At 42.6% G+C, this 27,677-nt stretch overlaps 1 protein-coding gene across 1 annotated transcript in view; it reads right to left on the bottom strand.

Moving 5' to 3' along the window:
- Positions 1–27,677, bottom strand: part of SHC4 (SHC adaptor protein 4) — a 109,443-nt gene that overhangs the window by 71,916 nt on the left and 9,850 nt on the right. The window contains exon 2 of the mRNA XM_069460199.1: positions 7,841–7,911. Within this exon, the coding sequence (XP_069316300.1) occupies positions 7,841–7,911 (71 nt within the window). The remainder of the gene's footprint in view (positions 1–7,840; positions 7,912–27,677) is intronic.

Genomic DNA, 27,677 nt, shown 5'->3' with positions numbered 1-27,677 from the left:
GACTTTCATGTCTTCCCTCTCTGCGTGTGACTCTGCCGTACCGTCAGACCCCTCCCAGTTGATTGTAAACAATTGGTTTTTTTTTTTAATTACTAGATCTTTGAAGACTTCCAAAAGGAATTTAGTTGGCTATTTTAATTACCTCAAATATCTGAGGAGTGAAATCTTAGTCTTAAATAGGTTGTGAAGAACTGGAGAGTAGCAAGACTTGAGCCCAGAAGACATGGCCACTGTCCACATGCTCACACACACACAAAGCGCCAAACATCCAGCAGGGGACTCTGGACATCTGCACACGTGTGAAAGGAAATATTTCCACTCACACCAGGGCTTGCCTAAGAGAGATCATCTTTGAATGTGATGTCTTATTATACCAGCTGATAAATGTCATGAACCTTGACCCTGGGACGCCAGACCCTTACTGGAGTTTTAACACCCTTTCCTGACCAATGAACAATAAAACCTGTTTTAACCAATCGTGTACATCCCATCTTAGCTACAATGCTTGTTTTCAATGCTTAGCACAATCACCATGAACTAGAACTTAAAAGCCCTAATTTTTTTCTCTCCTTAGCACTCCTCTCAATCAACTTCTTCAATGGGGAGTGTTCCCCTGCCTAGTAAGATAATAGACTTGGCCTTTTATTTCCCTCTCTGGGGGTGTTTATTTTACATGCCAAGAGGCTGCATTTCTCCTCCTAATTCCACAGTCTCATTCCTGAGTCAACACAGAATCTACATACCAGATGCTGTTCAATGACTTCAAGTTTTAGCAGAAATACACACACTTACCCATTTGTAGCTATAACCAAGCCTGTTTCTACAATCCTCAGGAAATTTAGATAAATGCCAGCATGTTTTCAAACAAACAGATATCTTAATTTAGCTACCTAATATACAGATATTTGACCTCTACAGAATATGTTTTCTCCTAGTAGTCACATTTCTTCAAAACCACGCACACAGGCCATTATGTAAATGTTCAGCTGCACCTTGGATTTGCTTTGCACCCAATGGTTGCACACATACACACACATGCACACACACGCATACACACCCAGAAGAAATATGCATTTGTTACTAAAGAACTGCCTTTAATGTCCTGTTGAAGACAAAGAATCAAAATTTTCAAGACAGTGAATTAAATTTGCAGAATCACTGCTCAGGAGCAATAACATTACAAACAGGAAATTAGTCCAATTACAATATCCTCTGAATTATGATCTCTGCTTCCTTGTTGCTTTACTTCATACTAAATCACCCAACACCCTGCGTACTGGCTAGAGCAGCAGCTCATAAGAAAAGCAACGCTACTCAGGGGTTTCCCCTCCCTGGAATGGGATGGGGCAGGTAAACCACCATGTACAGCCAGAGATCAGCTAGAGAAAATGAATGGTGAGCCAGGACCCCAAAAGGGAGCACTTGCCCCCCATTCTCTCATAGCTCCCCATTTGCCTTCATAGACCCCCAGAAACTTCCCAGCAGCCCCCCAGGGTCTGGCATGGGCAGCTCCTGTGCCGGGTGCCTCGCTGTTAGCCTAGCTTATTTTATTACCGAGTATGAGTTACAAATGTAAGGCGCCAAATACCGGAAGAGTGTCCTCATAAGACAACGATCTGGCGGTCCCTCCTGCCAACAGTGTGCCCTGCCCCTCAGGGTAAATGAAGTACTGTGCTGATGAACTAAATGTCCCCTCTACAATTTCCTTGGGGCTCAAAATACAAAGTTCTGTTCTTCAGGGTTGAATGCCAAGCTCTGCACCACCAGCCCCACTTGCGGGGTTCACCCTGATGTGCCTGTTCCTCCTTCAGTATCAGAGGCACGTCCCCCACCCCAGACACAGAGAAGGACGCATCCTTAGGGGTAGAGGGAAGATGTTTTTCCTCTTCAAATGATGTTGATGTTTACTCATGGGAGGGAAGCTGGGCTTTGGTTTTAGTGACCAGATGTATGCGTGTGTGTGTGTGTGTGTGTGTGTGTGTGTGTCCTGATTTAGATCAAGGTTTTTTATTTTGTTTTCTTTAACTTTGTTTTTAAAATCATGAGGAGAACATTTGTAGAGGAGAGAGAGCGAATGGCTATTTCGTTCTTAGCGTGAGTTTCTCTTTTACCCCCGTGTCTTATGTCCTTTTGATATTGTTCCAGACATTTGGAAGACAACTGTAGCTGTGAGCCTCTGTTTTCCTAATGATCTTGTTTCTCTTTCCTATCGGGCAAGACCTCCTCCTTTGCCCTTTTGCATGAATACTCTATTACTAAAAATTGAGATCTGGTCCAGAATCAGCCAAGGGGATGAATGCCTGAGTGAGAATTAGTGGAGAAACAACAGTAAAAGCCACTCAAGAGGCTCCCCCAGGGACTAAGTCAAGGTGGAGAAGTGTGATGAGAGTTTTGAGAGGGATGAAATCCAAGCAATTGCTGAGAAAATAAATGGCCTCTTGTCGTTTTCTTTTTTTCTGCTCTTAATTGAGTACTTTCTGTGTTCTAGTTCTATGAATTCAGTCCCCAAACAGGTGGCAGAAAGTCTCTCCTAAAGACAAGAATTCTATTAATACTTTATCTTTCTCCTGTTTCAAAATGCTCACCCTAGTGGTGCATCTCAACCATAATACCTCCTCTATTATCAGGAATTTCATGTTGTTGTCTCCCTATTATTTGAAATATAGAGATGGTGAGATGTTTACCATGGGTAGGCCATCAGCCTCCAATTGTTTGGTATCAGCAGCAGCAATTAGTGACACTAATTTCTCAGCACTCACACCTGAATTATCTTATGTTTAATGGTAAATGTCTGGAGATGGCTGTGATCTCACAAAATACAGTTCTTTCTTTTGGAATCCTAACTGGTCCATTGAAAATTTTTTCTTGAACTAAAAAGGACTATGAGCTAAATGAAGAAACTTTATGAATATTTGAAATTTTAAAATAAAAAAAATCAAAATCTTTTTCAACTATAATGTTTTCATGATACTATCCAGGACAATTGGTCATAAAGCAGCTTGAATAGTGGCTAGTGGCTGAACGTCAAAAATACATAGAAGCTGAAAGAAGAAAGGAGAGTGAGAAAAAGGAAAAAGCAAAAGAGAAGGAAGAAAAGTAAGTATTTGGGAAGTAGGGTGGGAAATAGAGAGGCTCTAGGGAAAGGGAACCACTTTCACATCCTGGTCATGTAACAACAGGGGCAGTAACACTCCCATGGCTTGGACATACATACTTTATTGAAAGTGCCAGTCCAATGTCAAGGTGAGAGGAGGGCCTAAAGATCCTGCACTCAAATACAATAGTCCATCCAGTTAACATACGAAGAGGAGAGATGTATTGTGTTTTAACACCCAAATGTATAGATATCTACTTGCAGAATATCCCACACGACCTAGAGTTTCCAAGAAGAATTTCAAAGATCATTCTCTCTTTCAGAAATATGTGTGCTCCTGGGGAAAAAAATGTAAAATAATTTTTTTGCACACCAAATTTTATTTAAAATGCCAGCAAGGAATTCACTACTTAAAGGAACCCAGAGGTAAATTCTGCAATGATGATTTTTCTGTCCAGTAAATTTAGATTTTTGCTAATTCCTTAAGGTAAGAGATAACCTATTTTATATCTTCTCTCTTTTCTTTTATCGAACTTTCTTTGAAAGGGTTTTCTCCTACTCCCTTCGGGGTCAGGGGGTCCCAGGTCTTCTGCCACACTCAAGAAGCTACAAGACACAGCATTTCAAACTCTGCAAGCCCCAGGGAGGCTCAGGAAGCTGGAAAGGGGCAACCTAGAACATACAATTCTGAAGCAAGGGGACTGATACTGGTCCCTGCCGCATGGAAATCAGCCCCACTGTTTTCAAGCCCTGCTATGGATAAGGTCCTCAGACTACTGGTTGCTGGAATCTCCTGACTTCAAGTCGGACCACTTGGCAATGTAGGGCCACTTAAACATTTGATCTTCCCCTCAGTCAGCTTCTCCCTCTTCTGAGCTGGGGCTTATTGAATGTCTTTTGCATTCACTCTGGGGAGAATCAGCACCTTCTTTCACACTCTTACCAAACTACCTGCCTGAATGTTGATGTCATGGACCAAGGATGTCCACGGCCATCTTCCTTCTGTCTTGAGCTTTCTTTTGCCAGATACTCCCAGGGCTGGGTCCCTCACTTTGTTCAGGTCTTAGCTTAAATGTCCCTCCTCAGAGAGGTCTTCCTGACCACCAAATCTAAAAGAAAGACCACCATCCTTGGGTGTCCGTAAATCTGCTCAGAACACAATCTGCCATGGCTGAATCACATACAGACACATCTATAAACAATATCCAGACAGCACCTCAGACATCATCGCTCAGGTGTGTACATTAGTCATAAACTAATTCTTCATGACAGAGAGAAAAAAAACATCCTTTTACTAATTACAAAAGAATAGGGAACCAAACATAGACTTACATGTTTACAAAGTTTTTTTAAAAAAGTAAATACAAAAAATAGATAGATGGCTGGAGAAAAGGAGTACGAATGAGTATAGTTGTTCTGTAGAGCAGCCAGCAATGCACGTCAAAAGCCTTTAAAATATTTATATTGTTTGACCTAGTGATTCTAACTCTAGAATTTGTCCTATGGAAATAATCCAGAGATATAGATACACTGTTCATCACAGCATTAATTGTAATGATGAAAAACAGGAGACTCTTATGCAGCCATCACAAGTTCTTCAGAGAAACAGCTCAAATGTTTATTGACTGATGGATGAACAAAATGTAGTATGTACATGCAATAGAATAGTATCAAGCCTTAAAAATGAATGATGTTCTGACACATCATGAATCAATAACATGAATCAACCTTGACGACATTGTGCTAAGTAAAATAAGCCAGACAGAAGAGGGCCAATATTGTACGATTCCACTTACATGAGGCACCTAGACTAGTAAAATTCATAGAGACAGAAAGTAGAATGGGGTTACCAGGGGCTGGGGAGTAAATAGGGAGTTACTGCTTTAATGGGTACAAAGTTTCAGTTTGGGAAGATGAAAAAATTCTGCAGTTTGGATGGTGGTGATGGTCACATAACAATGTGACTGTACTTAATGCCACTGAATTGTATGCTTAAAAATTGTTAAAATGGTAAATTTTGTTATATATATTTTACCACAATAAAAATGCTTAGGAATATTTAGCAACATGGAAATGTTCAATAGGGAAGAAATAGTATATAATATTGTTCAGCTTTTCTGTAAAATTCATTGTAAGCTCAGGTATAGAAAAACATCAGAAAGATATTTCAATACACAAAATGTTAAGACATGTTATCTTGAGGATAATGAGTAATTTTCTCTTTCATACTTTTCTGTGTATTCCAAATGTTCTAAGTAAATGTGCAATATTTTTATAACTAAAAAATAAAATAAGATTTAAAAGCACTCTCATCTCTGTCCTCTTACCCTGCTTTATTGTTATAATAAATAGCACACATGACTACCTGAAAATATACTGCATATATATTGATATCCTCGCCATAGTCTGTTTCTTCAGCTAGAATGCAAGTTCCATGAGGGCAGAGACTTTGTCTCATTCACTGCTGGATTGTTAATTCTCGAACAGTTTGAGGCACTTAATGGGAACTCCATAAATATTTGGGTGAAAGAGAATGAGTCAATGAATGAATGCATGAATGGACAGAAAACTCATCATCCTCAGTGTTTTAGTCCATTCCTGCTGCTATAACAAAATACCTTAGACTGGATAATTTATAAATAATATAAATTTATTTCTTACAGTTCTGAAGGCTGGGAAGTCCAAGATCAAGGCACCAGCATATCTGGTGTCTGATGAAGGCTCACTCTGCTTCTTAGATGAGTGCTTCTTGCTGAATCCTTGCATGATGGAAGAGGCAAACATCTGCCTTGCACCTCTTTTATAAGGTCACTGATACCATTCATGAGGGCCCTGCCCTCATGAGTTAATCATCTCCTAAAGGCCCCACCTCTTAATACTATCACATTGGCAATTAAGTTTCAACATATGAATTCTAAGGGGACACATTCAGACCATAGCACTCAGGTTAGGACAGTGGGCATTCCTTTGTCCTGTGCTCCCCATTCCAAGCATTTGGGGTATCAGCCCTCTTTATCTCAGCTGTAGATTTCTCAGGATTGGAGGAAGGGTTTTCTCCAGATTAAGGATCATCAAAATGAAATGAAGTCTGTAATATGTCCAAAGTAGGACTCACAGGTTGGGAAATAGTCTAGAAACCATGTCTCTTGGAGGATAATTGAAGGAGCTGAGAACGTAAAAGAGAAGATTTAAGGGGAAGAAGAAATGTCACAGCTGTCTCCAAATATTAGAAGTGTAGTCAGGTGGAACCATGCATTTATTCAGTAAATATCCACTGAGCCTCTGCCATGTGCCAGCAACTGAGGTAGATACCAAGAGTACAAAAAAACAAGGATATATTTCATTTGTTTGACTCCAGAGGGAACACCAAGGATTGGCAAAGAGAAGTTTGGAAAGACAGATTAGAATGCATCATAAGGCAGAGAGACCAAATCAGCATTTCCTAAAGTGCATTTCGTGAAACTCTAGGGATACATGAGATGTTCATTTATGTTATATGAAAAAAGGATGCTGGGGCCAAATAAGTTTAGCAAATCTTGAGATAAGGTTAGAGTTTTTTAACTATAGCATAGGACTTCTGAATCTTTAACATACTATTATATACTGTGATTCTCCTAAAGAGCAATGTGATTCCTTTCCCTAAATTTCTTGGACCACAGGACACTTTTGCTAGGCCTAGAATTCCATGGGATAAGCATTAGGAAAAGTTGTTTGCTCTTGGCAATGAGAACATTCAACTTCAGAACAGCTGGTCTGCAAGCACAGGTCCAGATGGGCACTGTGGCCTGCACCTGAGACACACCTTGGCACCACGTATAACAGAGGCCCAAGTCTTCATTCTAAATCACTCATATCAATCCAGTCCTCCCACCTCATCCCCCTCCCCTCACAATTTCCCCAGTTCCCAGTGTCAGCACTCACTCAATCTTCTTTCCATCCTTGCTTTGAATTTGACTGTAATGAACTATGCCTTGTGTTTCTGCTTCTGACTTGAGCTCTGCATTAAAAGTATTCTGATTTCTTACCCTAAGCTGTCTGGAGCCACCCTGGGTAAGGCTCCTCTGGTTCAATTCTTTCATCCAGCTCACTGTGCGTAGAGGAGGGAGACCCAGACAAGGAGTAAGTAGGTTCTCATGTCGGGGATGCTACAAATGGGGAGAGCTTGGGCTTTCTGATGTTAAGAGTTCTTGCCTGGTCTTATTTTCAACTAGCTCCTTGACAGGTATGAGATTTTGCCATGTCCTATTTCCAGGCATAATTTTAAGTACTTTTGGCACCTGGGAAATCAGCTATTTCTGTAGACTGTATCATCTTATTAGTCTTCATATGAAACACAGATGCTTTGCCACATAGTTGGGAAATCTTTCACACGATGAGATAAAGCTACTCATGCAAGGTCAATGGGCTATGTTCTACCTCCCAGCCACATGAATAAAAACCCATAGTGACTTTGAAGGCTTGCATGAAATTCCTGCAAGAGAAACTACAGGGTGTCCCAAAAGTCACCACACAACCATACACAGAGAAAATGGGAAATTGTAGCTAAATGTACCTTTATTTATAAAATATTCACTACAAAATTTTACAAAATCTTTCCTCAAGGAAATTTTGTAATGAATATTTTATAAATACATGTATATTTAGCTAAAATTCCCCATTTTCCCTATGTATGTTGACTTTTGGGACACCTTGTATTGTGACGTTAAACTATAGTTCCCAAAGCTCCTTCCATTTTTGGTCTCTTACCTTGTAACTTGGGTTCTCATTCCAAAATCCAGTGACCTCATTGATTGCAGCACTTCAATACAGCCCATGTACTAGAATAAGAAAAGAAAAAGAACAAGTAGGACAAACATACCACAAATCCATCTCTTAGTTTCATAGTGACTTCCTGGGAAGAATCTTAAATCAGCTCCTGATATCAAGTTACACTTGCACACTCTGCCTACCACTGATACTTCTGACCATTAATGGACACATGCCTTAATCTTCAATTCAGTTATACAACATCACCTAAATCTAAACTATAATATCAAGAATGCAGGTAACAAAGATGAATGTGGGTTCAGTGGTTAAGAGCATGGGCTCTGGGGCCAGACCATGTGAATTTGCATCCTGGCTCTGCCATTTCTAAGTTATGGAACCTCTGCAAGTTATTCAACTTCTCTGGATCACAGTTTTGTCATTGGTAAAATGGGATACAATTAGAATCATTATGAGAGTTAAATTATTTCATACTTGTTAAGCTTTTAGAACAATGCCTGGTAGATACAAATTGCCCAAATAGTAGAGGAAGCAAAAGCAAATGTGAGATAAATAATATAGGAATGTCAGATATTTTAAGCAGATATAACAAGCATATAAATGCGTATAACACAGAACTTGGTAATAGAAGATCTCAGCATCTTTTGCAAGATCATTTAAATATTAAGGGGATTCAAGAAAGGAAAAAAGTCATGTGCCACACCGGTAATTAGTAAAGTTAGCTTGACCATGGAATATGGGGAAAGGAGTTGTGGTTCATAAAGCTAAAAGACAGTTTATGTTTCATGTGGCAGCGGTGAGGAGCCATGTCACACTGCTGGCAAGAGTGCCGTGCGATCAGATCTGTGCTTGAGGGGGCTTAAGTCAGAGGCAGTATGAAGGTGGGTTCGTAGTGAGGAATGAGTTGGGATGATCCCGTAGAGAGGGAAGTAATGACAGCCCACACTGAGGAGGGATGGTGGCAATAGGAAGGAGGGGACAGATTGAAGTGACATCACGGAAATAGATACTACAGGATTCAGCAGTTGATTCGATATAGAGAATAAGAGAGAAGGATGAGTCAGGGATGACTCACTCAGACATTTCCAGCCAGGGTAGCAGAGGGAACAGTGATGCCAGAAACAGCAACAGGAAAGCCAGGAGAGGGAAGATGATGCATTGGTTTGGGACCCATTGACTGCAAGACACTCGTGGGGTATCCAGGAAATAACAAGCTGACAGCTGAAAATTGGATTCTGGAATCCTGGAGAGGAATTAAGCTGGGGCATGCAGACTTAGTCGTCTTCTGTGTAGCTTCGCTAGGTGAGGCTGTGGGAGTAACTCCTCTTAGCGGAGCCTTAGTTGACCAAGGAGAGTGTTTCTCTGAGAATTACCTTGGAATTATTACTAGGGCCAAGTGGTCTGATGGAAAGTGATCTGTCAGCTGCTTGGAAATGCTACGCTTCCTGTTTAGCTTTACTTTGGAAGTCTTCAGCCTCTCTCTGCTTGCAAATGGCAAAAGCACTGTGGGAAGATGGCAGGAGCCAGGGGTGGGGGACACCTCCCCAGATACTTCTTGTGCTTCTGAGCAGGTTGTGTAGATTTAGCATCCTAAGAGCAGCTTGGTGCACCAGGTATGGCCTCGAGCCTGGTGTTGGGAAAGCACGCTGGCCGGGACAATAGCCTGGTCATTTTCAGCCAGATTCCTGTTAGTCACACTCAGCCACACTCCTCCTGGGGATCTCTAATATTGACACAAGAAACATTTGGGATACTTTATCCTGTCCCAGTCTTACTTAACTTCCCAAGGTTTGGATACTCCAGGGAAGTCAGTGATGTCTAGAGATCTCTCTTCAATAAAACATAGGCTTATTAGGGAAAGAAAGCTAGATTTAGGGGGTGTGTTAAAAAGCCCATCTCAAAATGTTCATGAAAGGAGATTCTAAGGGTCCAAGCTCCCCCCATCCGGGAGAAGATGGTTTGCCGGTCCTCACTGGCTGCTCCGGTTTCTCCTACCTTCCATCACCCTCTCTGCCCAAGTGCTGCTCCTGCTCCTCTAGTTCCCGCCCCCTGGCCCTGGTTTGGGAGCAGGTCCCGCTACACCTCCGGTTCCCCCAGGAGGCCTTGTGTGCAGAACTGGGTGTCATCTGTCCCTCAGCTGTGAATCATCAATTTAACACAAGGTGATGCCAACCAGCCCATCAGTGTACACTTTTTGAAAAGGTGACCACGCACCTACATTTTTTACACTCTGCCACAGTGATTTTTCAAAAGTACGTATCAGATCATGCTCCTCCACTGCTTAAAACCTCTGGCATCTATTGTCAAAACAAACTCGCTATTATGAACTCTAGACCTTGTGTTTTCCGCCCCTGCTTGCCCCTTGAGCCCCATGATGTCACCTCCCCCAGGCGTTGTGCTGCCACGCGGCCTCCTTCCTCTGCCTCCGATCCACGCAGCCCTCGCCACACACAGCCCTTGCGCCGGCTGCTCCCTCTGCCTACTCTGCAGCACACACCGCTTCCCTGCTGAGGCCCCCTTCTGCCACCCTGAGGGATAATTGGGCTTACTCGTTAACTTGCTTGTCTATTACCTGTTTTTATTCCTTTGGCGGTAAGCACCATAAAAGTAAGGCCCACAAGCGCCACCACATTCCCTGGAACAGCGCCTGGGACCTGGTGGGCACCTGATAAACACTGGTTGAAAGAATGAAGAAAGCATCTAGTGTTCAACTCTACCGAACCTTTCCAATGAGCAGAGAGAGGGAGGAGGAGGAAGGACTGAGGCAGATGAAGGCTTAGCCAGCTCTCCACCCTGGGAACAAATGAGGGGCCCAGGAGCCCCGAGGACGCAGGACTCAGCACTGCAGGCCAGAACGATGCTTTGGGAAGGCTTGTAGATTGCCCAGCCGTTTACTCCGTGTTTGTTATTTTTGTTATTTCCCGTTTTAGAGATTGGTGACAAAGAGCCTAGACAGAGGGGGTTTCACAGTGAGGCGGGAAGCTGCAGAGGACGTGCCCTACGTCCCGGGCAGTCTGTGTGGTGGGGGTAGCGACAGCCCCGAATGATGGCGTTGGTGGTGGGAACGTTAGAAGGAGAGGAGGCTGCATGTCTGAACAGGAGAGGGACAAAGAGACAATGGGAGCTGCTGGGACAGAGATGCCCCAAGGCTGATCCGGTTCAAGACCCCCTCGAGGGAGAGTGTGAAAGTGGGGGCTATTCTCAGCCCAGTTAACCAATATCCAATGGTGGGATTTTTTGTTATCAATGAGGAGAGGGATTTTTAGTGTTCTGAGAGTTAAGAGAGAGAGGGAGAGAAGGACTCCTCCAAGGTTTTGTTCTTAATCTCACATCATGGCGATAACCACCTTCTCCGCTTCCTTCTAAGGCAGGCCCAGGCAGTGCTTTGGGCTCCCCTTCCCTTCGTGTAAGCCTCTGTTTTGATTCATACGCTTGTCTGTCAGCAACGGCACAGGTAACACATCTGCCAGCCGCACTATGACACAACGGAAGCTTCTGAAGACATGTGAGTCACGGCCTGAGATGACAGACAGTGGGTCCAATTCTCCTTCCACCATGGGCTTCTGTTGAGGGAGCCACACTGATTTATGCTGCAATTATCCCAAGCCAGGAATGGAGTGGGTCTTCCCACTGACTTGCACAATCCGTTTCACTCAGAAGCCTCTTTGATTTGAGGAAGCGGGGAGGGAATGGTACAGAAAGATAACCTGTCCCCTTCTTCGTTTACATGCCCGATGACTGCCTAAGCAGATGGCGGCTGAGTATCAAGTCCTGAAGGACGAGAAGTTTAGTTTGTTTAGGTATAAACTGGAGATGACAATACCCCTCATTCATTTATCAAATGCAGACCTGCAGAAGACATGATCTCAAGAAACCCAGCCCCATAAAGTTGGATAACCATGAAAAGAGATGACTTTTCTTTTTATGAGGTTAGTCATTGTTGTTAATTCCACTTAATAAATGAGGAAATTAAAGCCTATTAAAGGGACGTGCCTGGCTCAGTTTCATTTATTCACTGATTACTGAATCAGGGTTTATTCTAGAGTCCACAATCTGTGCTAGAACCCTTCATAACAGAAAAAGCAAAGAGATGGGGTTATCCTCTGGCCCCCACCAACGCTTCCTTTGGTCTACCCAGGCAGGTGGCACAGTGACAAGACTCGGGGCCATGAGAGTGACGGCAGATGTGAATCTAAGCTGCTCTGGGGATTGCAGGAGGTGGCACTCCCTAATTCCCTAGCCTGTGGCGAGGCGAGGACACTGAAGACCTTTATTCAGAGGCACACAGGGCTGGTGGGAAAGTGGCAGTGCCCAGACAACCTGCCCATTCTGCACCCACAGAAGGCTCACCTAAGTCCCACCCCTCCCTCCTTTGTGCCCTGAGGCAGCTATAATATTTTTGTACTGTCTGAGCTTCAACCACTTGCTCCCAGGGAGAGGGGAACAGCCTGTTCATGGTCATGTGTATCTTGGGCTTTTCGTTCCAGAGAAGAAATTACTGGAGTTTTCAGAGAAAAGCAGGGATAGCTGGCTTATGGGAACGTCTCAGCCCGACTCTCTTACAGAATGATGACTTCAAGCATATTACCTAAAGATAAAAGAGATACATTCTTATATCCTCAGAAAGAATGTCCACTGGATACATAAGAAATTAACAGCGGTTACCTCTGAAAATGGGAGAGAGGCAGCTTTTCACTTTACACTTTGGACTGTTTACATTTTTAAAAATAAGTATGTAGCGTTAAAAAATTAAATAAACAAATTTCATCACTTTACCTCTAGGAACCACAGTGCATTTAATTAGGGGTAAATGCACTTTTATCAAAGGCTTATTCCCTTTCTTAGAATGCTCTTCCCTCCATGCTAGGACTATGGGAGACTATTGTGCAAGATAAGTTTAAAGCATAAGCCCTTCACCTGGTAAGTTTATAATCATATGAGTGATAAGACAAGGAAGAATAACACTCATGGAACAATTAAACACTGAAGAACAGTACATAATCAGGAATGATACGAGGGTCTGACCTTCATGCAATAAATGTTCAACAATGTAGAGGCCACTAAGATGGCAAGAAGACACTGTAGGATCTTTCTGCCACTTTTAAGTAATGTTTAGTCATTTCCATTGGAAAAAAATATGGAAGTTAGGGAGGAGGGACATTCCCCTTGTAACACTGAGACGTTGCCGCTGCTTCCTTACCTTCTGCTCATGCCTCCACTCAACGGCTCATGCTGTAGTTGAGTTCTGGCCTCAACACTACTGAAACTGCCTGAGCAAACCCACTACTTCCTCATAGTTTATTCCAGTGAGCAGTTTTTGTTCTATTCACCTATTTGGGGCATCTGCCATTGTTGGCCTCTACCCAACTCCTTCATTTTCCTCTGAACCTCTCTCTTTCTTTGGCTTTTCTGGGAAAACTTTCTCTAGCTCCTCATCTTTCTCCTCTGACTATACCTTCTCAGTCTTCTTTGCTGGTTCCTTATTCCCTGCCCCACTCTTCCCCCTCCCCCACCGTCTTTTCTTTAAACAACGACTCCTTCTCTTCTCGCCCTATGCCACTGTTTCTTAATCCTGACTGCATATTAGATCACTAGGGGAGCTTTAAAAAAGTCTGATTCCCAGGTTCTACTACAGTCCAATAAAATCAGTCTCTAGCATGGTTGCAAGACCTAAATATAAGAGCTAAACGGCCTCAAGGCCACATGTGGCCCTCCAGATCCCCAAGTGCATCCCCTAGACTGAATCCAAACTTCCTTTTAATCCTTTATTAAAAAAACTCGTTCTGTAAAATTTGGATTCAGTCAAAAGGCCACATTCAAGGATCCAGAAGGCCATATGTGGCCCTAAGACGGCAGGTTCCCCACCCCGAGGCAAGAAAGTGAAAATACCACTCACAGAATGGGAGAAAATATTTGCAAATTATGTATCTGATAAAGAACTTGCATCTAGAATATATAAAGAACTCTCATAACCCAATAATAAAAAAACATACAACCCAATTTAAAAATGGGCAAAAGATCTGAATAGATCTTTCAAAGAAGATATACAAATGGCCAATAAGCACATGGAAGAAGGAAGTCTCAAAATATCATATGTTGTATGACTTTATTTATATGAAATGTCCAGAATAGACAAAGCTATAGAGCTAGAAAGTAGGGCTGGGGGGGCGTGGAGGGAATGAGATGTGCCTGCTCAAGGATACAGGGTTTTTTGGGGGTTGATAAATATGTTCTAAAATTGGTGATGGTTGTACAACTCTGAATATACCAAAAACCATTGAATTGTGTATTTAAATGGGTGAATTATATGGCATGTGAGTTGTATCTCAATAAAGCAATCACCAAGAAACAACAAAAACAAAAAGCAGCTAAACAAGCAATATCTGCAGGCAATGGGTGACCCTTGATATAAACTATTCAGAAAATATGTATGAATGGATGAATAATGAATAAATGAATGAGGCAGCAGAAATTATTGCAGTTGTTTGAAATCTTCTCCAGCCTTGAGTGAGTTCATTGCTCTTCCTTCAGGCTCCCAGAGCGTCTTGGTCACACCCCTAGGTCGCACTCACCCCGTGGTGCTGAAGTTTGTCTGTGTCAATGTCTATGCCCCCTGCTGGACTATGGGCTTCTCAAGGACGGGGAGTGAGTCTTAGTCATCATTATTCCCAGCACCTCTTACAGTGCAATAAATGATTTATTTGAATGAACCAGCCAAGGAGTGATGTTCAGGAAGTCTCAAAATAACCTGCATCCTAACTGGACCATCTGTAATGTGTTCTTTCTTAAAGGGGTATATCACCAGTTAAAATAATCCCAAGGTTAAGCTGGCCAAAGCCCTCCTTGTGCCAGGTTTGACCTGGAATGTGAATTGTGTGAGAAGGGAATGGATAATCCTTCCCCTTTTAATGCAACACCAATCAAATGAAAACCTGGACAGGTAGGCAGCGGGGGTGGGGGAGTCCCTTCCTCTGGAATGGGGAGCAAGTTTAGAGGGAGCTCAGTGAGACAGAGATGGGCTGTTCAGAACACACCGTTAAGGAAGAGGCACAGGTGGTCTTGGCAAACGCTGACTTTTCTTAGGAGTGATCTTATAGCACCTTTGAAACTCCCATCCAAGAGCACAAAGCTGTTGACAACTTCCCTCTCTCCACCATTCTCTGTATCCTTATATTTGCTCTTCTGCAGAGCACTTATTGCTGAAAATATTATGTATTTGTTTGTATGCTGTTTCCCCCACTAGATGGTTAACAACAGAGAACAGGGACTGTTCTATCCCCAGCACCTAGAATACTGGCTGGCACACAGTGGGCCCTCAAAATACAGTTTGATTGATTGAATTGAACATATTTTTAAAACTCCGAACATTGGCCCTTTTGGAAGCTCCTCTTTCTGCTCCAGGTTTAAAAGCCTGAAAATCTGGATTTATTCATTCATTCACAATTGGGGACTTGACAATGAGAGAATTTCAACCCTCTAAGTCCTAGTGCTTACAAAGATGTGTGTTCTGCTTGTGCTTCCAAAAGGAAGATCTCCCTCTCCAGGGTTCCTGCCCGAGCCAAGAGGCAGGGCTGTGGAGTGAGTAAACCCGCTCCTTCCATGCCCTTTCCCTGCTAAGTGGACTCCTTCACCCCAGCAGGACAGTTCCCACGATATCCACCCCCTAAGATTCCATTCCTAGTTCCCCTAAAGTAGGTAGAGGTGATAACATCTTAAGTATAATCTCCTGGGGAATTGTAGAATTAAACGAGGGGAGTTTTAAGTTGATCCTGAAGCAAAGTTTGTCTTTGACAGTGGGCAACCCAAGATCCTGTAAATAGAGTGTCTTGAATGCCAGAAACCCAGGTACACACTGAAGATCTTGCTCTGATTGCACTTTGTTGACACCCTAATATACTGGGAAATGGGCTGCCTACAATTGTCCAAAGAAACCTTTTAATTCATCTGAAAAAAAAAAAAAAAACTACTGGTCATCTGTGGGCAAGGAAACTATGACAACCATCTGCACCCCATGAGGCAGCTATGCAGTGTCTCATTCCAACAGTCCTACTCCCATTGAAAATCCCTTACACATGAGGATTTTCTGGAACTGAGAGAGGTTTCATCTCTGCCTACAGACCTGAGCACCAGCAGAGTCACCCAGCTTGAGGACATCCCCATGGCAAAAACCACACTGATAGCGTTTGGAGGGCTATGGCCTCTCCTAAGAATAACTTTGCATCCATGTGTTTGGAGCCACAGTGGCTCTTCCTGGTGCTGGGCATAGCCAGAAAAGTCATCCCATGTGATCATGTGTTTTTGCATGAGCAGAAATACATACTGTGTCTAGTCTCACAAATGTCATCTCATTTGATCCTCACAGTGAAACTGTGATGGGACCTGAATAGGTGGATGATCCCCTTTTACCGAAGGACAAACTGAGTCCCAGAGGTTCAGTGCTCTGTGCAAGAGCCATAGTGCTAATTAATGGAGAAGGACTCAAATCTTCTGATGTTTAAAGCTGCTCTGTTCTATGTCACCTCCCTGACCTGGAAAAGTTTACCATCTAGGGGAGACTCCAAGCCCTGCATCTATAAAAAAATACAAGATAGTACCCAGCGAGATGGGGCACTGATTTCACAGACTCAAGGGTGTTTCAGCCTATGCATGAGGCATCTGCTGACAGTAATTCTCCCAGGGAACCTGGATCAGGTAGGGAAAGTTTCCCCATGATGCTTACCTTTCTGTAGTGCCCTATTGCCATGATAGGTATAGTCTAGGGAGATACTTGAAGTGAAAATGAATTCAGGAAACTGAACACTTCAAGATTAAACATACTGGCCGGGCGCGGTGGCTCACGCCTGTAATCCTAGCACTCTGGGAGGCCGAGGTGGGCGGATCGTTTGAGCTCAGGAGTTCGAGACCAGCCTGAGCAAGAGCAAGATCCCGTCTCTACTAAAAATAGAAAGAAATTAGCTGGACAGCTAAAAATATATATAGAAAAAATTAGCCGGGCATGGTGGTGCATGCCTGTAGTCCCAGCTACTTGGGAGGCTGAGGCAGGAGGATCGCTTGAGCCCAGGAGTTTGAGGTTGCTGTGAGCTAGGCTGACGCCACGGCACTCACTCTAGCCCGGGCAACAGAGTGAGACTTTGTCTCAAAAAAAAAAAAAAAAAAAAAAAAAAGATTAAACATACTGCATTATGTCTCTCCTCCAGGCACCCATCCGAATCCCCACCCCCCAACACACACACACACACACCTCTCAACCCTGAAGAGTAAGAAGAGCTGTAAGGCCAGACATCTCCTGTAAGTAGCAAACATTTTTATATTCTATAATAATTTATAGTGACTTGAAGAAAGATTGCTGCCTCCACCACCCAAGACAGTAAGTATTGTGTTCACTTCCACACCACGTCAATCACTCTTTGTATTCTCGGAAAACAGGAATTGCATTGTTCAAAGGTGAATTCTCCTTGACCGAAATATTTTCAATGTGCTCTTTGCAGGAACTCCTTGGGGCCTTGTATCTTATATTCAATTTTAATGTTGTTATTAAAATTCAAAAGTTGCAACCAATGGTATTAACACAAGTCGTCTGTGGGGAACAGCAAGTGTCGGCACTATAGCCAAGCCTCCTAAGAGATTTTTATCACTATGTAGGCCTAATCCTAGGAGACCAGGAATGCTATTCTCTGTGGTTCTCGAAGGAAGTCTCTAACCTGGTGGGACTGTTTCCCTACAATGAAAATGAGAATTGAAAGACTGGCTTGCAAAAGCTGGTCCTGCTCAGATTAAGTTGCTTTTGTAACAGCAATTGACTACTGTTTCTGATGGACCCAGCGAAATCCCAAGTTGTGTGAAAGCATGAATACATTCAGAAGAATAGAAGCCTTAACGGTGCTACTTACAGGAAGAACAACTGAATAATTGATCCCAGCAGCAGTTTAACCAGAGACCTGTGGTTAAAAAGGCAAGCTTTTTCTTATTCCCTGGAAGGCCCTCATTCCTTTGACCACTTTATCCTTCTATTTTCATTCACCTTCTTCCCCCACTCCTTTCTTTTATATATGTGGCAGTCATTAGCATCATTACACAAATATTTCCAGCTTTTCATCTTCCCTGCACATAGTAGCATTGCACCTCTCCTGCTCCTTTGAAGTTGGGTGCGACTCCTGATTTGGCCAATGACATTACTGTGGGAGACATCTGTCATGTCTCCTTTCTCTTGTAATTGGGGAAGCACAGAGAGGGAGCCACCCTTAGCCCAGGTGGCTGAGTGAGATGCCATGGAGCAGAGTCCCCCAGTCCCTAAGCAAATGTCCTATGGACCAAGGCATAAGCAACAAGTAAACCTTTTTTGCCTAAGCCAGTGGGATGCTAGAATTACTTGTTAGCATAAACTGAGCTGGCCTGTCCTGACTGGTACAGTAACCATGAGAGCAGAGAAGGAATATGGCATAGGGTTTGGGACCATGGGCTTTGAGAGTCAGACGGGCCTCAGTTTGAATCTCAGCTTTGAATGTACTAGCTGTGAAGCCTTGGGATATAACTTTCATTCTCAAAGCCTCCGTTTCCTCATCTATAAAAGAGGGACAATAGTTGATCTGTTTCATAGGGTTATTGCCTGGATCCAACACGTTAATGCAGGTGTGGTACTAAGCACAGGGACTGGCACATGGAACTCAGCAAATGGTAGTTACTAATGGGATGGCTACGTCATTCTTCCTGTCTTCAGTTCCACCTGCCTTAGTTTGGGGGGCTGCTAAATAAGCCTCAGCTACCATGCAGGGACCTCGATCAGGAGCTCTCTTTATGGGATGTGGTGAACACAGATGCGTGGGGTGATGGGAGTGGGTAAGAGAGGCTCCAGGCCAGCCTCAGGGAACCAGAGGCGGGGACGCAGGGGTGAGTCGTGAAGGGCAAGCAGAGGTTGAGGGAGGGATTTGCAGGCAATGGGCATAACATATGCAAGAGGTAAAGGCAAGAATAAGGGGTGCTCAGAAAACACTAAATACTGCAATATGACTGACATCCAGAGATACGGCTGGGCTTGGCAGGGGCTACGTTACATTAATTATCCAATTAACTGCCCCCACAATTCAATGAGCTCTTGGAGGGCAGAAGCTGGTTCTCATTTACCTCACACCCTTAGAGTCCAGCACAGTATGTGGCACATAGTTGGCTCTCATGAATGTTTGCTTAATGTCTGAGGATTATAACCCAATTTCAGGCCACCCTAGCTTAAGCCTGATGCCAGTTTCTCCTCATTCTTCCATGAGTTTCTGAACTACACTTCCACTCAGCCCACTTCTCAGACCCAAATAAATAAAAGCTAAAAATATAGCCCCGGTCATGAATCATAAATGAGATGTAAAAGCAGTGACTCACAGAAGTTAATCTGCTTCCCAGGAGAGTCTTGCTGGATGTCCTTTGCTCTGAAAGGTTAGGAAAACAGCCAGCACCATCGCTGCACAGACAAAGCTAATGCAATTCCCTGGTCTGCCACTGGAAGTCCATCTGGCATGCCGAGGCCCCCATCTGGCATGCCAAGGCCCCCAGGCAGAGACGCCAAGGGGCAGCCGCCCTCTGCATCCCATCATGTGGCAGCAGAGGGATGGGCCCAGACACAGACGCTAACAAGGGTACTCAAGAAAGTGGCATAGGGCCCAACATGTCCACCATCTTGTTGGCTATGGTCTTAATGTGATCACTGCTGTAGCCAAAGCAAAGCCTTTGCAGCATGGTTTAGTAAATAACCTACCAATTATATTTTGTATCCTTGTCTAATTAAGTTAGGAACATGATCTAACCTATTAGTGACAGTGAGTGTATGGTCTCTCCTGCCAACCCATAATGCACTAAAAATGGAACATATCGGGTTTTATGACCTTATTTCTCAATTCTGAGCCCCTCAAAAATAAATAAATAATTATACTCTACACTCCAAAATCACCCAAATCAGGTTCAGCCTTGAATATCCAGGACCTAGAGTTTTTGATTGAATTAAATATTTATTGAGGGGGCCGGGCGCAGTGGCTCACGCCTGTAATCCTAGCACTCTGCGAGGCCGAGGCGGGTGGATCCTTTGAGCTCAGGAGTTCGAGACCAGCCTGAGCAAGAGCAAGATCCCGTCTCTACTAAAAATAGAAATAAATTAGCTGGACAACTACAAATCTATATAGAAAAAATTAGCCTGGCATGGTGGCGCATGCCTATAGTCCCAGCTACTCGGGAGGCTGAGGCAGGAGGATTGCTTGAGCCCAGGAGTTTGAGGTTGCTGTGAGCTAGGCTGACAATGCCATGGCATCCTAGCCTGGGCAACAAAGTGAGACTCTGTCTCAAAAAAAAAAAAAAAAAAAAATATATATATATATATATATATATATATATTTATTGAGGGAACTTTGTGCATTGACAAACGAGAGCATCTGCAGGTACTACCACAAGGTAGATGAACATCAAATGCTGTTTTCTATTCCCTTTCCCCACCCAGCAGTATCTGCACCCATCCCCTTTTAGAGACTCAAATACCTTATAATTTTGCTCCTGGTCCTGCTTATTTTATTAAATCCTGCTCTCAGCAAATAATCTGAAACTCAATTACAAACTATGGGTACTTTTTACTTAAGTGTCACTGGTAAAGACCAATTGGAAAAGGCCAAAATACTTGTCATCAGTTGCCATGTTTAGTCAAACTTGATGTCCCCAACAGAAGCATCAGTGTGATGGTGGTTTCAATCTTCCCAGCCCTCCAGGACTTCATCACATCCCGTGACTGGTCATGTCTGGAGGCCACAGTGACCAAAGGACCTCACTGACACCCCCTCCCTCTAAGTCACAGGACTGAAGTCCTACATGAATGGTCACTGTTCCACTATGCTGAAACCATGACTCAGATTAGCCAGTCTTCCTCATAGTGATAAACTGCTGCATGACGCTGTACTAGTTTTCAGCTTTTACAATTTCTCTGAAAAAGCAGCAGTCAACAATATGCCTTTGCAGAATTGCAGCCCAAATATTAATCATCTCTCATTACACTTCTTTTTACACGAAACACAAGAGTTTTCTGTAACTCAAATCAGTGAATTCTGACTCCTGATAATATGACTAAAAGAATACTAGAACTTGAAGGGAGCTTAGCGATTGCTCATTCCAACGCCTCTACTTTTCATAGAAAAAAAATTAAGTGGCTTATCTGATGTCACTTTGCATTTAAAGGGCAGCCAGAAAAAAGTCCACTAAGGACACAAAAGTCAGAAATGTACAAGCAGAACCAGATGAATACGATATAGTATTCATCAAGGGCATACAGCTCTTCATGGAGGAAGAGGTTGTTAACTGAATTCAGGGCAGTGGAGAGAGCCAATGGGCCAAGGAACTGGAAAACGTCCACTAGAATCTGGCAACTGTTGGCTTTAACTCTTGACTTCAGTGGAGCAATATCAGTAGAGTAGGAAAAGTGGAAGCCAGACATGCAATTTAAAATTTGATATAGAAGGGAGGGAGTGAACCAGTGAGCATAGTGCTTTTGTTTTGTGTTTTGAGAAATTTGTATTTTAACAAAAGATGAAAGATAAGCTCAGGGGAGGAGGTTATTTTAAGTATGGGACAGACTTGAGCATGTTCATGTGATAGTGAGGTTGACAATAACAGGAGAGAGGAGAAGTAATGGGGAGATCACAGTGCCTGGGAAGGCAAGAGTGGAGACTATCCATGAAATGTGTAACGCTTGATTCAAATAAGATATTTTAATAGTGAGTCGGGTTCTCCCAAGCACCCAAATCAAGTAACTTTCATAGGTAGAAGACACCTTACCCTTTTCATATTTCTGGATACCATTTGGGAAATCTCAAATGTTCTTATAAATAATCAGGACCAAGCCTAAGTTTGTGTGAGTGGAAATGCTCTGATGGTAGACAACAGCGGGACCCCATGGGGTTGCTTCAGAATTAATCACAGGGGCATCGTGATCAGCACTACAAAGAGGTGACAGCAAAAAAATAAATAAATTAAATAAATAAATAATAAATAAATAAAAACATAAAACCCCTCAAAGACCCCAAAAAACATAAAACCTTTGTGTTGGAAGAGACTCTTTTCCTCAATTCCCTTCTTTCTTTTTTTTTTTTTTTTTTTTTTGAGACAGAGTCTCTGTTGCCCAGGCTAGAGTGCCGTGGCATCAGCCTAGCTCACAGTAACCTCAAACTCCTGGGCTCAAGTGATCCTACTGCCTCAGCCTCCCGAGTAGCTGGGACTACAAGCATGTGCCACCATGCCCGGCTAATTTTTTCTTTATATATTTTTAGTTGTCCGGCTAATTTCTTTCTATTTTTAGTAGAGATGGGGTCTCACTCTTACTCAGGCTGGTCTTGAACTCCTGAGCTCAAACGATGCACCCACCTCGGCCTCCCAGAGTGCTAGGATTACAGGCATGAGCCACCGTGCCTGGCCTGCTCCTTAGTTGACAGTTGTAACAAGTTGTCTGCTCCAGAGCCCAAGAGCCCACATTGAAATGTTAGGTCCTCCTCCTAAAGACAGACTCACTGTCAAAAGCAACAGATGACAGCTGATTGAACAGAAGGAATCTGCAAAATTATAAAAAATATAGATATATAGATTCAAAAAGCTCAGCCATTTGGGGACCCAGAGTTTGGGGGCAACCAACCCATTGCTTTCCATTCACTCCTGAGGGCATGCCTGGGTCCTAGCACAGCACCGTGACTGTTAGAATAAAGGCTTCATTTCCACCAGGAAAAAAAGGAGGTTGAATTCCAATCAGTATTTACTTCTGGTTATACACCCAAGAAGGTTGAAAACACATGTCCACACAAAAGCGTACACATGAATGTTCATTACAGCATTTCTCATACTAGCCAAAAAGTAGAGGCAACCCACAGGTCCATCAATTGGTGAATGAATAAGCAAAATGTGGTATATTCACACAATGGAATATTATTCAGCAATAAAAAGAAATGAAGTACTGATACATGCTACTACGTGGGTGAACCTTGAAAACATTATGCTCTATGAAAGGAACCAGACACAAAGGGACATGTATTATATGATTTCATTTACAAGCAGTATCTAGAACAGGCAAATCCAGAGGGACAGAAAGCAGATTAGTGGCTGCCAGCAACCATGGGGGGAGAACAGGGAGTGACTGCTAATAGTGACAGGGCTTCTTTCTGGAGTGAAAAAGATGTTCTAAACCTAGATAGCAGTAACAGTTGCACAATTCTGTGAATATATTAAAAACTGCTGAATTGTACACTTAAAGGATGAATTTTATGGTACACGAATTATATCTCAATAAAACTCAAAAATAAACCATAGATCTAGAAAAAAATCTGGTATTTTCCTCTCAAAATTTTTTCAACTGGTATCAACCATTTATGAAGAGAAAGAAGCATATAATCTTCATTACACAGGGGTTTCCACATAAAATATTAAGTTTTAGAAGATCGGCTCCTAACGGGAAAAGCTTCAGTTATCTGAAAAATTCGATGACTACTGCTTGGTGAGGTTAACTCAATGAGTTTTAACTGAGTCAGGATTCCTACCGGTGAGTGTGGATGACAATGTCTGTGGGCATCTTACTCAAAAGAAACAGCCCCCCCAACCTTTTAACTCACTTAGCTGGTTGAGTAATGACTCATAGAGTTTCTGCTCTTTCACTTCTCTGAGTTGCTCAGTGTGTGTAGGAAGCATTAACTCACTAGCAGGTGAGCCACATCGAGTCTTTCTGGAAGTCAGCAGGGTATAAATCATAAATAAACATATTACCCAGGAGCATGCACATCACACTTCCTGGAGGCCTCCAGGATCAATACTCATTGCTTGCCCAGGTCCGAGGGCCTCCCACAGCAGTGCTGACATCCTTCCTTATCTTCCCTCCTCCTCCTCTCTCCCCGCTTTCTCCTCCCCCTTTCCTCTCCTCCTCCTCTTCTTCCTTCTTTTCATAAGTCATAGCCTAGTCAGGAAATCAGATGCTTACATTTTCTGAAGCGAGATTTGGAAATTCATCACACATTGCAGGCCAGAATCTCTTTCATTTGTTTCATGTTGCGATTTTCCCTGGATGGCTCTACCCACCTCCTCACATACCATCTTTCTTGCTCTCCGGGCGATACATTCGGAACATCTCCTCCCCAGAACATTCCTATCATTGGACTAGGCACAGTGATATGCTACTTGCAGTTTAGCCTTTATTTTCACAGAACTTTGCAACTTAATTGCTGCTTGTCATAAAAGGTAAAAAATTTAAGATTTCGTGTTGAATAAAGATTTCTTTAAGTGAACAGCTTCCATCTACTGTAGATGGATTAACATATTTTTTAAAGCTCACCTCTGTATTTGAAGGGGTTGAGAAGAGACACTTGGAATAACTTAGGTCCTGAGAGTCCAGCATTATGTAGACAAGCAAGCGTTAGCCCCCATGACCTATATATGATGCATATACTGGGGGAGTTTGGGGGCTGGGGCGCACTTAGAGCCACTCCGAAAAGTTTTAGGCATTTATTTCAAATGTTCAGTACTTCCAAGATATTTTATTTTCAGATCAAAAACTCCTGCAAGTATCTCTTCCTCTGGCCCAAATAACATCATTTCCAAAAACAAACAAACAAAAATCATCCTAAAAACAGATCAGCCTCTGGTCAGGGTCCTCCAGGCCCCGTTCTTCCCCAGTTTTTGTCTCTCAATACAGTAATAGCTAGAAGTGTGACCCATTCCACAAGATCCAAGGCATTATGCTGTCACTGGGAGGTCAGCAGGCAGTGACATGCAAGGGTGCCCTGATCCACCAGTCAGAGAGAAAAAAGCATGTCACAGATCAGCACACACAGGATGATCTTCATCTGTGTCAACAATTACATTTGTGTGTATATATAAACATGCAACAACTAAGAAAAAAGTCTGAAAGAATACAAAACACTGTTAATAGTGGCAATTACCCTAAAGAAGGGACTTTCACTTTTTACCTTCTGTATTGTTTGCATTTTTCCTAAAATGAGCCTGCATTACCTTTGATATTTCAGAAAATATGATAAGAAAAAAATAGGTTAAACAAAATGAACTCAAAAAGTCAGTCCTCATTGCTTGTCCTCCCTTTTTCTTGTCCTAAGTCATCCATTTTTTAAAAATATAAATGAGAGAACAATCTCATTCATTCACTGGGATCCTGGAGACATTTGAGTCCCTAGGAGCATTGGGGAAATAAGAGCTATTTAATAAAATATATTCACTTTGTTGGGTAAAGAATCTTGGTTTTTGCTAGAATGTACTTCTAATAGTTAATGTCATTACCCCTGAGAAGGACATATATTTTTTCCAAATGACAAACAAAAGCTATTGAGAACAGAGTCCAACTGCCTTTGTAACAACCTTTATTCTAATTTATTTAATGTCTACAAAACACTATGGAAGTGTAAAGGGCACCCTATAAGATGCAGGTTATTATTAAGAAAAACAAAAACGAAGGCATCTCCATTTAGTCTTCAGCTGGTAAAAATGTTGACAACAGGGAAGAGAACCCAAAACTCATATCTTTTTGACTTTCTTTATAAAGGGAAAGGCTACAGATGAGTTTCTAAATTTAAACCTCCAACCCAGAGATACCCTTCTAGTTGCTGATACAGTTTCACCTCCTGAATACAGGGTCTTGGATAGAATTCTGGTATCTGTTGTATTCCTAGCTGTGTTTTTTATTTTTTAGGTTGCCTTGGGACACTCTCTGTATATCATTTTTCCTGAACAGAAACCATTTCAAGATTAAGTACAACAGTACTGCTCTTCAAGGGCACGATGTTGTTGTTAAGTTTTGTAGAAAAGCAAATTGAATGTAAAACAGGCTCATCGATTACAACTATGCAACAATGCATGTACAGGTGATAACAAAAACTGGAAATGCATTTTGAGACGTATCAACAAACCACGTTGCTGAATTGTTAACACAGAATTCAATACCATAAAACTCTGCTGACTGAACTCCATCTAACCAACTTGCTGCAGCCAGACTTTCTGGCTGCTGCGTCCACACTTTCTGCTGCAACAACTTGAATCGTGGGCTTACCCAGAATCCTGCTGTACTTGTGCCACACCTGTGTATGGCAATTGCAATTGCTATTGAAATCACATAATTTAAGTAGATATTAAACATACTGATAAAATATGAGTGTTGATTTTTTAAAAGATAGTTATTCATGAAAATTAAGTCAAAAGCTTTGGAAAGGCTTTGCGAAGGCAAGTTGTTTTTAAAAATAATATTAAATTAGAGGTAGATAAGACTACTCTAAAAGACATATTTAAAAAAAGAAACTGGTTCTGCACTCATATTGCTTTGAAGATGGCTCTAAGAGCTCATCCCTCTGAAGAAACTGAAAGGAGGAATGTAGATGAGGCACTATGGGTGGAATTTATGCAAGAACAATGAAAGGCGATATGAATCATTGTGTCTTTAAAATTCAGGGAAAGGGCCCTGACCCTACAACACAAAAGCTCATTTATATACGTTTAAGTGTCAAAAGTATATATGTAACATTTTTATTTTCCTTCTACAGTGAGAAGTCTCAGTAATATCAGAGAAGAAGCCTTGTACTATATAATATGAGGAAACACTCCATTCCTTACCATCCTCGAAAACCACCTAAAATCTCTCTGCCTTAGTGGAACAGTTGTCCCATAAGGATGCCCAAGCGCTTGGCTTGAGCCACAAAGTGCCCACCAGGCCACATGTTTCCCCCCCCCAACTCTGCCTGCCTGCTGGCCACCTCCCTGTCGTCAAGGTGACACTGCCACCTTGAGCTCAAGACATTGGAAATGGACCTTCTTATGGTCCGTCCCTCCCAACACTGCTTCTCCCTCTGTGGTCCCGTGTCTTTCATCTCCGCACCTACCCTAGGCCATCTAGCACAAAATCTCAGGCAGACTGGCCTGAATTCTACCCTCTCTCTTGGCCCTCTTCATCAAATTATTCTTCTGTGCTATCTCTACTTCTTTCCTTCATTGCCTTGATCAAGACCCTAATATACACACTTCTCACCTTGATTATTGCTATAATCACCTCCTAAAGGGCTTCCCCACCTCCAGTCACTCCCTTCTCTAGCACAAAACGATCCTCGTGCCTTTGCTCAAGCATCTCAGCTCTTTAACCTGATATTTAAGACCTGCAATCATCTGGCTCAAATCTCAGCATTATTATCCACCAGTCTTTTCCAAGCAGCCTCTACTCCAGCCAAACCAAAATCAGTGCTCTCCCTTGTACACAAGCCGTATTCCTTACCTGTATTTCTTCCATCTAGAATGCCCTTTTAAAAATATAACATATATTCTCTATGGTGAAACTTCTATCCAATCTTTAGAGACCATGTCAAAGGCCATCTCCTTGAGAAGCTTTCCCTGACCACCCAGCTTGAAGACATTTGCACCTCTCAGAGTTCACTGCACCAATGTAGCTGACTATTTTGTACAGGCAGGTTATCATTTGCTACCTGGTATTATGATGATTCATCTCCTGGTTTCAAACAAAAGCTACAACAGTAGAGTTTCTTAACCTGTGCTTCATAGAATACTAGTTCCATAAGAAGCTGGTCAAATAAGCTTTAAAATACTATACACTCTAGTCCCCACCTTAGAAACTGCAGTGGAAACAGAAGACAAGGCGTGTGTGTGAGGAAGGCCATAAGGTGAGGATGACAGGAGTTGATAAGGGAAGCCTGCGTGGGGCAGGACAGTGCATGGCTGGGCATGGCTCCTGGATTTCTGACTTGGACAATGGGGAGTCCTGTTCCTTAAGTGGGTGATGAGAGACAGTGGCAGTGCAGGGTATCCAATGGTGTGT

Source organism: Eulemur rufifrons, chromosome 2, assembly GCF_041146395.1.
Source record: "Eulemur rufifrons isolate Redbay chromosome 2, OSU_ERuf_1, whole genome shotgun sequence".
NCBI classification, from domain to species: Eukaryota; Metazoa; Chordata; class Mammalia; order Primates; family Lemuridae; genus Eulemur; species Eulemur rufifrons.
Note: the sequence above shows the minus strand (reverse complement) of the source record. Positions and strands in the feature narration are given on the sequence as shown.